The sequence below is a fragment of the Pollachius pollachius genome (genome assembly GCF_949987615.1).
Source record: "Pollachius pollachius genome assembly, chromosome: 1".
Classification (NCBI taxonomy): Eukaryota; Metazoa; Chordata; class Actinopteri; order Gadiformes; family Gadidae; genus Pollachius; species Pollachius pollachius.
This window is the reverse complement of record NC_136934.1, coordinates 49,966,760-49,977,231: the sequence shown is the minus strand read 5'-3', so window position 1 is coordinate 49,977,231 and position 10,472 is coordinate 49,966,760. Positions and strand designations below refer to the sequence as shown.

The 10,472-nt window shown below is 48.2% G+C and overlaps 2 protein-coding genes across 3 annotated transcripts in view; one reads left to right on the top strand and one right to left on the bottom strand.

Annotated features, from left to right (window-relative positions):
- Positions 1 to 6,106, top strand: part of LOC307076579 (focal adhesion kinase 1-like) — a gene marked incomplete at its 5' end in the record, with an annotated part of 52,125 nt that extends 46,019 nt beyond the window's left edge. For both annotated transcript variants that reach the window (XM_079737622.1, XM_079737621.1), the window contains 6 exons: positions 822 to 861; positions 1,325 to 1,428; positions 2,870 to 3,025; positions 3,845 to 3,925; positions 4,106 to 4,191; positions 4,538 to 6,106. In XM_079737622.1, the coding sequence (XP_079593748.1) occupies positions 822 to 861; positions 1,325 to 1,428; positions 2,870 to 3,025; positions 3,845 to 3,925; positions 4,106 to 4,191; positions 4,538 to 4,664 (594 nt within the window). In that variant the 3' untranslated portion in view covers positions 4,665 to 6,106. The remainder of the gene's footprint in view (positions 1 to 821; positions 862 to 1,324; positions 1,429 to 2,869; positions 3,026 to 3,844; positions 3,926 to 4,105; positions 4,192 to 4,537) is intronic.
- A 1,670-nt stretch (positions 6,107 to 7,776) lies between these two features.
- LOC307072200 (uncharacterized protein) lies at positions 7,777 to 10,472 on the bottom strand. The gene is made up of 3 exons (XM_079731408.1): positions 10,327 to 10,472; positions 9,058 to 9,174; positions 7,777 to 8,632 (listed from the first exon to the last, which is right to left on the bottom strand). The coding sequence occupies exons 1-3, from the start codon at positions 10,397 to 10,399 to the stop codon at positions 8,418 to 8,420; spliced, it is 405 nt and encodes a 134-aa protein (XP_079587534.1). The 5' UTR covers positions 10,400 to 10,472; the 3' UTR covers positions 7,777 to 8,417.

Here is a 10,472-nt window from a genome sequence, read left to right as displayed (position 1 = left end):
TTGGCGGAGGAGCGAGCCGTGGTTGTGGAGCTTAGGCCTTGAGCAAGGCAGCAGCGGCGGTGGCTTCTGCCTCCAGCATGCTCGCTTCTTGGTGGGAGCCTGATGTTGCCTGGGCGAGATATTTCCGGCTCTGCAATTCATTTCACTACTTGTCTTTCTCCTCCCATTGGATGACTGTGGTTTGTGGTGGGGGTGAAAAAATGTCCTTTCTGTGTGTGTGTCTCCGTGCGTGTGATTTCAGAGTCGGTTTGGAAGTGGGTTGACGTGTATTGCAATCTGTGTGTGAGTTCATCTGAATATTGCTCTTTAGGAGTGTGTGTGTGTCTGTGGGGTGTGTGTGTGTGTGTGTAAGTGGATAATGACTAAAAGGTGTGTGTGTGTGTGTACGCTTGTGTCCGTGTGTGTGTTTGTGTATGTGTGTGTGTGTGTGTGTGTGTGTGTGTAAAGCTGCTGTGAAGTATTTTGGGTGTTGGTGGTTCTCAGACGTTGGCCTCAGATGTTAGGCCTTATGAACACAGGGCATTCAAACTGAAAGAAGGGCTAAACTGTCCAATTGGTTTTCAAATGGATCAAACTGATTTTGTACCATTTGTGTAGTGTACATTGTGGTTCGAAATTGTATTCAAAAATGAGTTTTTCCGGGTCATCCACTATTGAAATAATTTGGTGCATTTCAAGTATGCAAAATATAAGAACGTAAAACAACAATGTTTTATGTAAGTACACCGGTAAGACGTGTACATACTGTGGGGTCGCTGCTTAAGGGTCGTTTGCTAACGTTTATTGTTCTGTCTTGTGTTTTACTTAATTTCTTTGTGCAGACGGGAAACCAGCACATCTACCAGCCGGTTGGAAAGCAAGGTAATATTACTTTGCAAGTCCCTGAACGAACAACTACCGACACACAAGTACTCGTATTTAAATTTGTTTAATTGTACTTGGATAATCGTAAACAAACATAACTTAGTATAGTATAACTAGTGTAGTACTCAATCCACTGTCAAATTCATGCTTCCAGAATACTGTTTACTCTTGTGGTAATACACTTAAGACACTTTCTGACTCTAAAAGACAAGCTTGTCTCATCATGGACCAGGCGAACGCGATCAGGGCCCCAAAGGAACAGAAATATTTGTATCTGTTCTTGGCTGACTTGCTAATTAAAAGGAGATGCACACCACCAGTATTCCAGACGGCGACACTAGACGCTGTATTACTGTCGAGGTCTTACTCATGCATCTTCATTACTGGGATGCTCATAACTCTACGACTGTTGTTGATGATGTTGTTGTTGTTGATGATGATGATGTTGTTGTTGTTGAAGAGCATGCAGCCCCCCCCAAGAAGCCCCCCCGACCTGGAGCTCCCGGACACCTGGGGAGCCTGGCATGTCTGAGCTCTGGGGATAGCTACAACGACGGGCTCAAGGTACGCGCACGCACACACACACACACACACACACACACACACACACACACACACACACACGTGTGTATTGAAACAGAGACAATGCTGCCTTCTCCGAGTTTGTCTTGGTTTGCTCTTTTAAACGCACAATTTCATAAATAACGTTAATATTTTCCTTTTATCTTCTTTTCCTTTGGCTTGCTCCCCCCCCCCCCCCCCTGATTTTCTGTTCACCCCAGCCCTGGCGGGTAAGCAGCCGTGTGTGTGTGTGTGTGTGTGTGTGTGTGTGTGTGTGTGTGTGTGTGTGTGTGTGTGTGTGTGTGTGTGTGTGTGTGTGTGTGTGTTTCACCAGAGTCCTAGTTAATTTAGTCGTAGCTTATTCTCCTCCTCTTATTTGATCACTTAACCCCAATCATCCAACCATTAATGGCCTAACCCTCCTAACACATTCATAATGCCTGCTGTGTGGTTCAAATAGCTGCCGATGAAGCACCCTAATCAGACCAGCCGACTAACACTCACAGATCCTCGCGCCTCCTTCCCTGTGTCCACTCTCCTTCTGAAGACAGCCGTACTCTGGTTTAAGGCGTCTTTGTCAAGTGTTGATTCATTTACTCCCGGATTGGAGTGCTCTGCTGACTTCCTCCCCGTCATATCGAACTTATGAATGAAAATTGAGGCTGTAGACTTTATACACCAGGCGTTTGGTAGGTGGTGGGGGCGGGGGGGGAATGAAGCAGGAGGCAAAACAATTTTGTTAATCTTTTGTTTGTGTTCTGTGCGACAATAATTGATTCTCCGCCTTCTGGATCTGTGCATGTGAAATATGAAGACAATAGAGGGCTCACTGTGTGTGTATCTAAGCCTGGCTTAGTGGCAGCTCTCGGATCATATCATGTAGTTCTAAACCTTCATTCATTCTGGTTGAAGGCTTCCTGTCCGTAAACATTGCTACAATTACCCCTCATCTCCAGTTTAGCACTCATTATGCAGAGTAAAACTCCATCAATCACTCATATACATTTAGCTAATTCCATTGCTTGTCAATTTTCAATAGTCTAATTTGCACACTAGTCCTCAATGACTTTGCTGCCATCCAAAGGTTAAAACGGATCCAACCTCTCCTGCTGTAAGAGTGTAATCCCGTCGTCTGATCACGTAGTGCCTCCAACCCCTTTCATCGCAGCCATGCCTTTTTAATCAATGTATTAATAATGAATAATGAACATTAATTTTCCCAGTGCCTCATGATCTTGGCACTCTATGATGTCCTTAAAGCGACGTTAGTTATTCCACCCAGCGATCGGCGAAGCACTTTCAAAATCATAACCTTTAGATCGCCGCAAATTCTGAGCACCGCCTCTCCATGTCTAGCCTGGGATCTTTCCTAATTCGTGGTGTCGCCCTTGCTTCATCGCCCCCCCCCCCCCCCCCCCCCCCCCCCAACTGTGTTGTGCTCCAGCTGCAGCCCCAGGAGATCAGTCCCCTCCCCACGGCCAACCTGGACCGTTCCAACGACAAGGTGTACGAGAACGTGACGGGCCTGGTCAAGGCCGTGATCGAGATGTCCAGTAAGATCCAGCCGGCGCCCCCGGAGGAATACGTCCCCATGGTGAAGGTGAGACGCAGTCCGTCCTCTCCCTCCTCCTCCTCCTCTGTGCTGCTGTTCAAATGCCCGCCTAGCAACACCCAGTGAACAGTGGCCGATGGATTTGTTCGTCTTCATTATTTGTTCACTCGCTCCAGTACTGAACATCTGTAAACGTTTATGTACTTTTTCTCCACTGTGTCATCTGTTGAATTCTGACAATATCGTCTCAGCTGGAGTACATTAAATGCCTCGAAACGTGGCTTTTTGCGGACAAAACGTATTGAAGCGCAATCACCATTTTTGTTATCTTAAAGAATAGAAATAGAATAGAAAGCTTTATTGTCATTATACAAAGTACAACGAAATGCAATGAGAGTTAGACATAGATAGATAGATAGTTCGTTAACATAGATAGTTATCGAATATATAATATATAATAATATACAAAAGCAATATTATACTAAAAATAAATAAAAATTTAAATACACAGTAAAACTTAAATACACAGTAAAGACCACAAACCGACAACAAACATCAGTGCAGATCTGAGTTCAGTATGGTGACAGCTTTGGGAAAGAAGCTGTTCCTGAGTCTTATTTGTTCTGGCATATATGGACCTGAAGGTGAAGGTGCCATATTATACCACTATGTGTGATCAGCCATTACAAGCCGTCCTGAAAATGGCCTTTTCTGACATCACAAGTGTCCATCTATAGGTGTGCTGGGCGCACACTCACACCTCGTGGTTTAACGTGTCACCTTTAACCAACACGGGTCCCCAAAGTACCCCAGATGAACACCTGGGGCTGAACCTGTGGTAAAGGTTCTGTGTTTGCTGTGCCTCAGGACGTAGGCCTTGCGCTGAGGACACTGCTGGCTACAGTGGAGGAGACTTACCCCCAACTCCCCGCCTGCACACACAGAGAGGTACCACGCACACACACACACACACACACACACACACACACACACACACACACACACACACACAAAGACTCTGAACCGCTACATCGCCCCCTGGTGGCGGCGACGTGACGTTCTCAACCACTTCATCAACAGACTTCGCATCAACGCTCCATTAAGTCTGTGGTTTTCAATCCAACACAGATCGAGATGGCCCAGAAGCTGCTGAACTCTGACCTGGCAGAACTCATTAGCAAGATGAAGCTAGCCCAGCAGTATGTGATGACCAGGTGGGCACAGACTCCAGGGTCTTAACCAGTGGAGGAGTACTAATGTGCTGCTTCCACGCCTTAGTGTGTTGAAAACATACTATTGAAAAATACTCAGACTTATGCAAATGTGCTGTGAAATAAAATGTGTGCTGATATCTGATACTCATCCACTGGATTTAAGCAATCACAGATTTGTATCCATACATTTTTTACTTATATACCAAATGAATCGGCTGAAAATAGTCCTAAAGTGCTTAGAGAAACGTATTGTTTCACCGTTAATTAAGTCTCTTACTCACGCCTCATCCTTTATCGACCAATCACATGCTCTCGAAACCCCCCGTCCCGCCCCTCTGTCCCCCAGCCTGCAGCAGGACTACAAGAGACAGATGCTGACGGCCGCCCACGCCCTCGCCGTCGACGCCAAGAACCTGCTGGACGTGATCGACCAATCACGGCTCAAGATGATGTCGCAGGCCCGTCCGCACTAGCCCCCGCCCTCTTCACCCCGGGGGGCCGGGAACGCCGCCGGCGACGTGCCGACGCTCCACGCGCGCGTTCCTGAAGGACTTTAAACAAAAGACTACCTGACGCTCTAAGGACACCATCGTCGGAGCACCCGGCTGCGTCGTCTGTAATATGTAAAGCGGGCTCTTCTTCTGTGGTCTCGGAGGTTCGCGGCCGGGCGAGAGGGAGCACCTTAAAAGATTGAACGCCGTCTTCGCCCGCCCGCCCGCCCGCCGCGGCTCTGGCGATCAGGGGCGGAGCTAGGAGACCTCTGAGCCGCAGCGCGACGCTCCCACATCAGGGAACGCCGACCTCTCTCTCACCTCGGAATTCTAACCAATGAATGAAGGAGAAGGGGCCGGCGGATGAACGGGGTCGCCATGGAGACGGGTGGCTGTGGAGTTAATGTGGTTCTGAGCCAAAATACACAAGCTCCACACGCTCCATAGTCACTCGGCTAACCAGGAAAAACACTTCGGACTAGAACAGCTTATCGTCGGGGCAACCTCACTTTGGAATCCAGTGATTGTGTTCCATAATAATATTGGACTGCAATACCCAGAGTTCTCAGCTTCTTGGGGTCGGGGAAAAAAAAAAAAGCTGTGGGCGCTTGGTTGTCGTGGCACCGGAAACAACCGATGGCTTGAGGTTTTGAACCGGTTATGAACTAGTTGTCGGTTTTCCACGACCTCGGCCCAGTGTACGATTCACCCCGAACCATAGCGATGAGCCCCATGCTATATAACGCTAACTTAACCCCTCCCCGTTGGATCGGAAGTCCTCCCCTTGCGTTTGACATACCTCAACCCTGCCTCATCCTTCTCCGAACGGCATGTCTGGACGACAAAGTGGGGGCTGAGTTGTCGTCGTTGTTGTTGTTGTTGTTTTCGTCGATGATGGGGACATGACAATGTGGTTCGTAAAGAAAGGCGAAACATTTACCCCAAACCAACCCCACCCCCACCAGCTCCACCTAAAGCCTACAATCAACCCCCCCCACCTCCTGTCTCTCCCCCCATCACTTTATTTATTGCCTTCATCTGAACGTGCCCCCCTCCCCTGACCGTGTCACTCAGGTCGTGATGGATCACCTCTGGGGAGGCGGGACTCCTCCCAGAGGTGATGGATCAGCTCTGGGGAGGCGGGACTCCTCCCAGAGGTGATGGATCAGCTCTGGGGAGGCGGGACTCATCCCAGAGGTGATGGATCAGCTCTGGGGAGGCGGGACTCATCCCAGAGGTGATGGATCAGCTCTGGGGAGGCGGGACTCCTCCCAGCCCGCAGACCGGAGGCTCCCCTCGCACACGAGCCCCCGTCTCCTCACCTCGTCTCCTCCCCTCCCCCCTGTCTCTTCCCCTCCCCTCTTCTCCTCCTCTCGTCTCCTACCCTCCTCTCCTCTCCTCCCCTCCCCTCTTCTCCTCCTCTCGTCTCCTCCCCTCCCCTCCTCTCCCCTCCTCCCCTCCCCCTGTCTCCTCCTCTCCTCCCCTCCCCTCCTCCCCTCCCCCCTGTCTCCTCCCCTCCCCTCTTCTCCTCCTCTCGTCTCCTCCCCTCTCCTCTCCTCCCCTCCCCTCTTCTCCTCCCCTCCCCTCCCCTCCTCCTCTCGTCTCCTCCCCTCCTCCTCCCCTCCCAGTCTCCCCTCCTCCCCTCCTCTCGTCTCCTCCCCTCCCCTCCTCCACTCCTCCTAGTCTCCTAGCCTGGTCCTTCCTCAGAACAATGGCGCCGTGGTTCTGTTTGGTTCTGGTCTCTCCGCGCCCGGGGAGACTCTGAGTCCTCTCCACGTCCGCTCTCCCCAGAACCGGAACCCTCTCTCCCCCAGAACCGGAACCCTCTCTCCCCCACAACCAGAACCCTCTCTCCACCAGAACCGGAACCCGCTCTCCACCAGAACCAGAACCCTCTCTCCCCCAGAACCGGAACCCTCTCTCCACCAGAACCAGAACCCTCTCTCCCCCAGAACCGGAACCCTCTCTCCCCCAGAACCAGAACCCTCTCTCCCCCAGAACCTGAACCCTCTCTCCCCCAGAACCGGAACCCTCTCTCCCCCAGAACCGGAACCCTCTCTCCCCCAGAACCCTCTCACCACGCTCACCGAGCTGAAGCCGATCCACTGTGATCTTCATGAGGGATTTTCCACTTTGATTTGTTTTCAGTTTCGGGACTCGGAGGAAGAAGATGAACATAAAAAATAAAGAATACGTTTATTGATCCAGCCAGGAGCACTGATGCTATGACTATCTGCCGTATCGCCACGGCTTCTCTTTACAACCGCGGGACGGCACGCGCCCGGGTCAGATGGACCCATGAGAGGATGGGTGGTGCTGGTGGTGGAGGTGGGGTTGATTTTACCCTCCCGTCGTAGTTTCAGGGTTTTTTGTGTTTCTTCTCCTCTGCGTCCTCCGACCAATAGCGAGTGCCTCCTCCTCTACACAGACTTCCAGACCGCCGCGTCACACTTTAACCCAGCACCGCCTTTCCCCCCGCCCGACCCCCAACCGCAAAGACAATGCACCCGACTATCATCGGAAGAACTACACCAACTGGAATAGTGGTGCGCTTCCCACCCCCGCCATTTTTACGTGATGTCGTATTTCTCAACTTGTGTCACTGGCCAGCGAACACGCACCCCCCTCCACAGACACACACACAAACACGCACATGCACACACATGCAGGATATAAAGGTGGGAACCTTCCCTCCCCCGCTCACACACACACACAAACCAGGCCTCCGCACAACTGGAAGCGTGGCTCTGAACGTCTCTGGTTGAGAGACGGCATCATACTGAAGTCATGGTGAAGCTGTGCAGCACAAAACGACCCCCTCTCCCTCCATTGGTTCTGCTCTATGTTGATATATACCCTTAACGGCCACCAGGGGGAGCTCTGCCAGCACTGCTGTACCGGAGGAGACGCGCTGGTGCTGTAACTCCGCCCCCGGTCCTCGTTGCACCACCGTTGTGATTCACTGGTATCCTGTACAGTACTTATACTAGTAAACACTGTTTATTGTTTTGTATTTTATTTTGTTTTGCGTCCCCGGCCTCTATATTGGAGAGAGGGAGGGGGGTAAGATAATAAAATTATGAAGTGTCCGCTGTTCTTTCTGTTTGAAGCTTTTATTTGACAAGTATCAGCCAGCATGCAGGCCTCCTTAGTGTCTGCATCTTTATTTATTATATATATTTTATAAGATGTTGATTCAGATCTCACAATATCTGAGCAGGGTATTCAAGTGAAATTATGATCAAATATTGCTGATGTTCACAACACACATTTATTTTTTACAAGGACACAACCATTTCAATTGAAGTACATTTTAAGTAAATAATAATGTCAATAGGATAAAATTCAATTTAAATAATTAACCACCGATACTAACTGATGTGTGTAGTGCAATAAGTCATCAGGGCTGTAATGAAACAGCAGCTAGTGATCGATGGGACCTGGTCACTATTTCTCCATTTAATTGTGTTTATTTATTTAACCTTTCACTGCTCCATGTCCTGTAGGCCAACATTCCCTCCGGTCGCCCCAGAACCCGAGGCCCTCGTTCAAAACCTGCGCTCTCCCATTATCAAAAGAAACCAGTTGAACTTCCAGCAAGTCCAACGGGTTTCCTCGTGATGAATCAAAGCAGCATTCGATAAAGCATATAATTATAAGACGGTGGGTAACACCTACGATAAAAATGACTTTGTGATATGTGACCGATTGCGTAAGTGCACCTCTGTGAAAGTCTTACTGCCCCAGCAGTCCCAATAGCACCAGAAGGGACAGCGCCGGCAGGGCCTTGTGTGCGGAGATGCTACCGGCCCCGTTGACATTACACAGGTTACTGTTTCTGCAGCATTCTGCCAGGATGCCGTCGCCGTTCGCGTTCAGCCCCGATGTGGAAATGACCCCCGTGCAGGTGGAGGCGGTGGCACATTGTTTGGAGATGGTCCTGGACAAGCCTGGAACAGCACAGGGCTTTAGCACACCTCTATGGCCTCGACTCGGTATACAAAGCAACCACAAATGTATGGAACGTGATGTGTTGGGAATTAAAGTACCCTCTTTTTATTAGAGACTAAAACATGAGGAAAAATGCCTTCCCCGAAAAAAATGGTGTCATGTTTTCTTGAATATTCAATTGAAAATGTAGAAATAATGTATATATTTAATGCTTTTAATAATGCATTGAAGGAAAATATGTTATTTAACCTTTTCAATTAGTAGGCCAGTAACAGAGATTTTCTCTATTGTACCTATCTCAAATTACCTTTAACGCATGATTGACAAAGCATGAGTCATGGTCTATATATATGTTGCACATGAACTATGGAGACGTGGTATATGTTTAATACATATAGTTAGATAGATATATAGATATAATTACCCCGAATGTCTATGATGGTCAAACAGCGGTTCTCCAATGCCGGACAGGTTTGGTTATTCCGGTTGCATTGCTCATTGGTCGGGGAAGTGCCGCACACATAGCAGCTCAAAGGCAGCGCTGGAGACATGAGAGTAAAGCAATACTAAGCTACAATGTCAACACACACACACACACACACACACACACATAGTGAAGATACAAATATAGTCTCAAAGGGTTGAGAACCCAACTTAACCTAGTAGGTCAGAAAGGTACGGGGTAAAGGTGTAACCATTGAGGCAACATCGAACATGAACTTTACAAGGGAATTTCCCCAGTGCGGGATTAGTAAAGCTGAATCTTATCTACCTACAGTTAATTATTAAAATTGCTGATTGTTACCTTGAATTGGTGATGGCAGATGTCTATGTCAGATAATGCTTAAACTTCCTTCAAACCTATGATACATCTCTCCCGCCTGGCCTTTGTCAGTGTCCTTTCACACTGAAAACAGGGAACATCTTCGATGCCAGGCCTAATGACCGGATCAGCGTCTCTGGATTTCTAGCCCAGTTAGTGATCTAATGATCTAGATCAGTGATGCTGTAAGGATTCATTATTTAATGTTCTAAGCCTTAATCTCGCCTGATTTTATACGCGAGAACTAACAATCCACAATACTTTTAACTTCTCAATCAGAAAACCAATCAAAGCGTCAAAGGTAGCAAAGCCAATGGAGAAAGGGAGAGCCCACAAGGCCGCCTCAATAAACCTGTTGGGCCTGTAATAAAAAAGAATGGCTTTAATATAAATAGCCTGCTCCACCTTTGTTCATTTTATATCTTCTTTGATTGAATTGTGAGACGCATGCATCTTGGAATGCATGACAGACAGATAGACAGACAGATAGACAGACATTGCATCTACATTGAGCAGCACTTCACTTAATAAAACACACAATTCCTATGATCACTATTCTCTAGAAAACATCAAACTACTTCACAAATTAGGATATAGGCTAGAGAAAAACCATCACTATCATATCTGCATCACATTATGTTATATAACTGAGGTGTGGTACTAGACATATTTTTTATTTAAGATAAGAGATAATATAAACGGTATTGATCCCTCCTGGGGAAATTCCCAAAAGCAAAGGATTCAGACTGATAAATAAAAACAAAATAAAGTCGAATGAAATAAAATGATATAGTCATCCATAATACATCTAATAACAGCAATACACTGATCGTCCCATGAATCCTCCGTGCGTCCGGTGATCAGACGTACCTGACGGCAGCAACAGGGTGAGCAGTCCCAAGACTAGAAGGATCTTCATACTGGAAGGCATCGCATCCGACATCCTGCGACGACAGGCACCGACTGCCTCTTACACCTGCCCGTCAAACGAGTACCTGTCTAGATGTTTGTGTGAA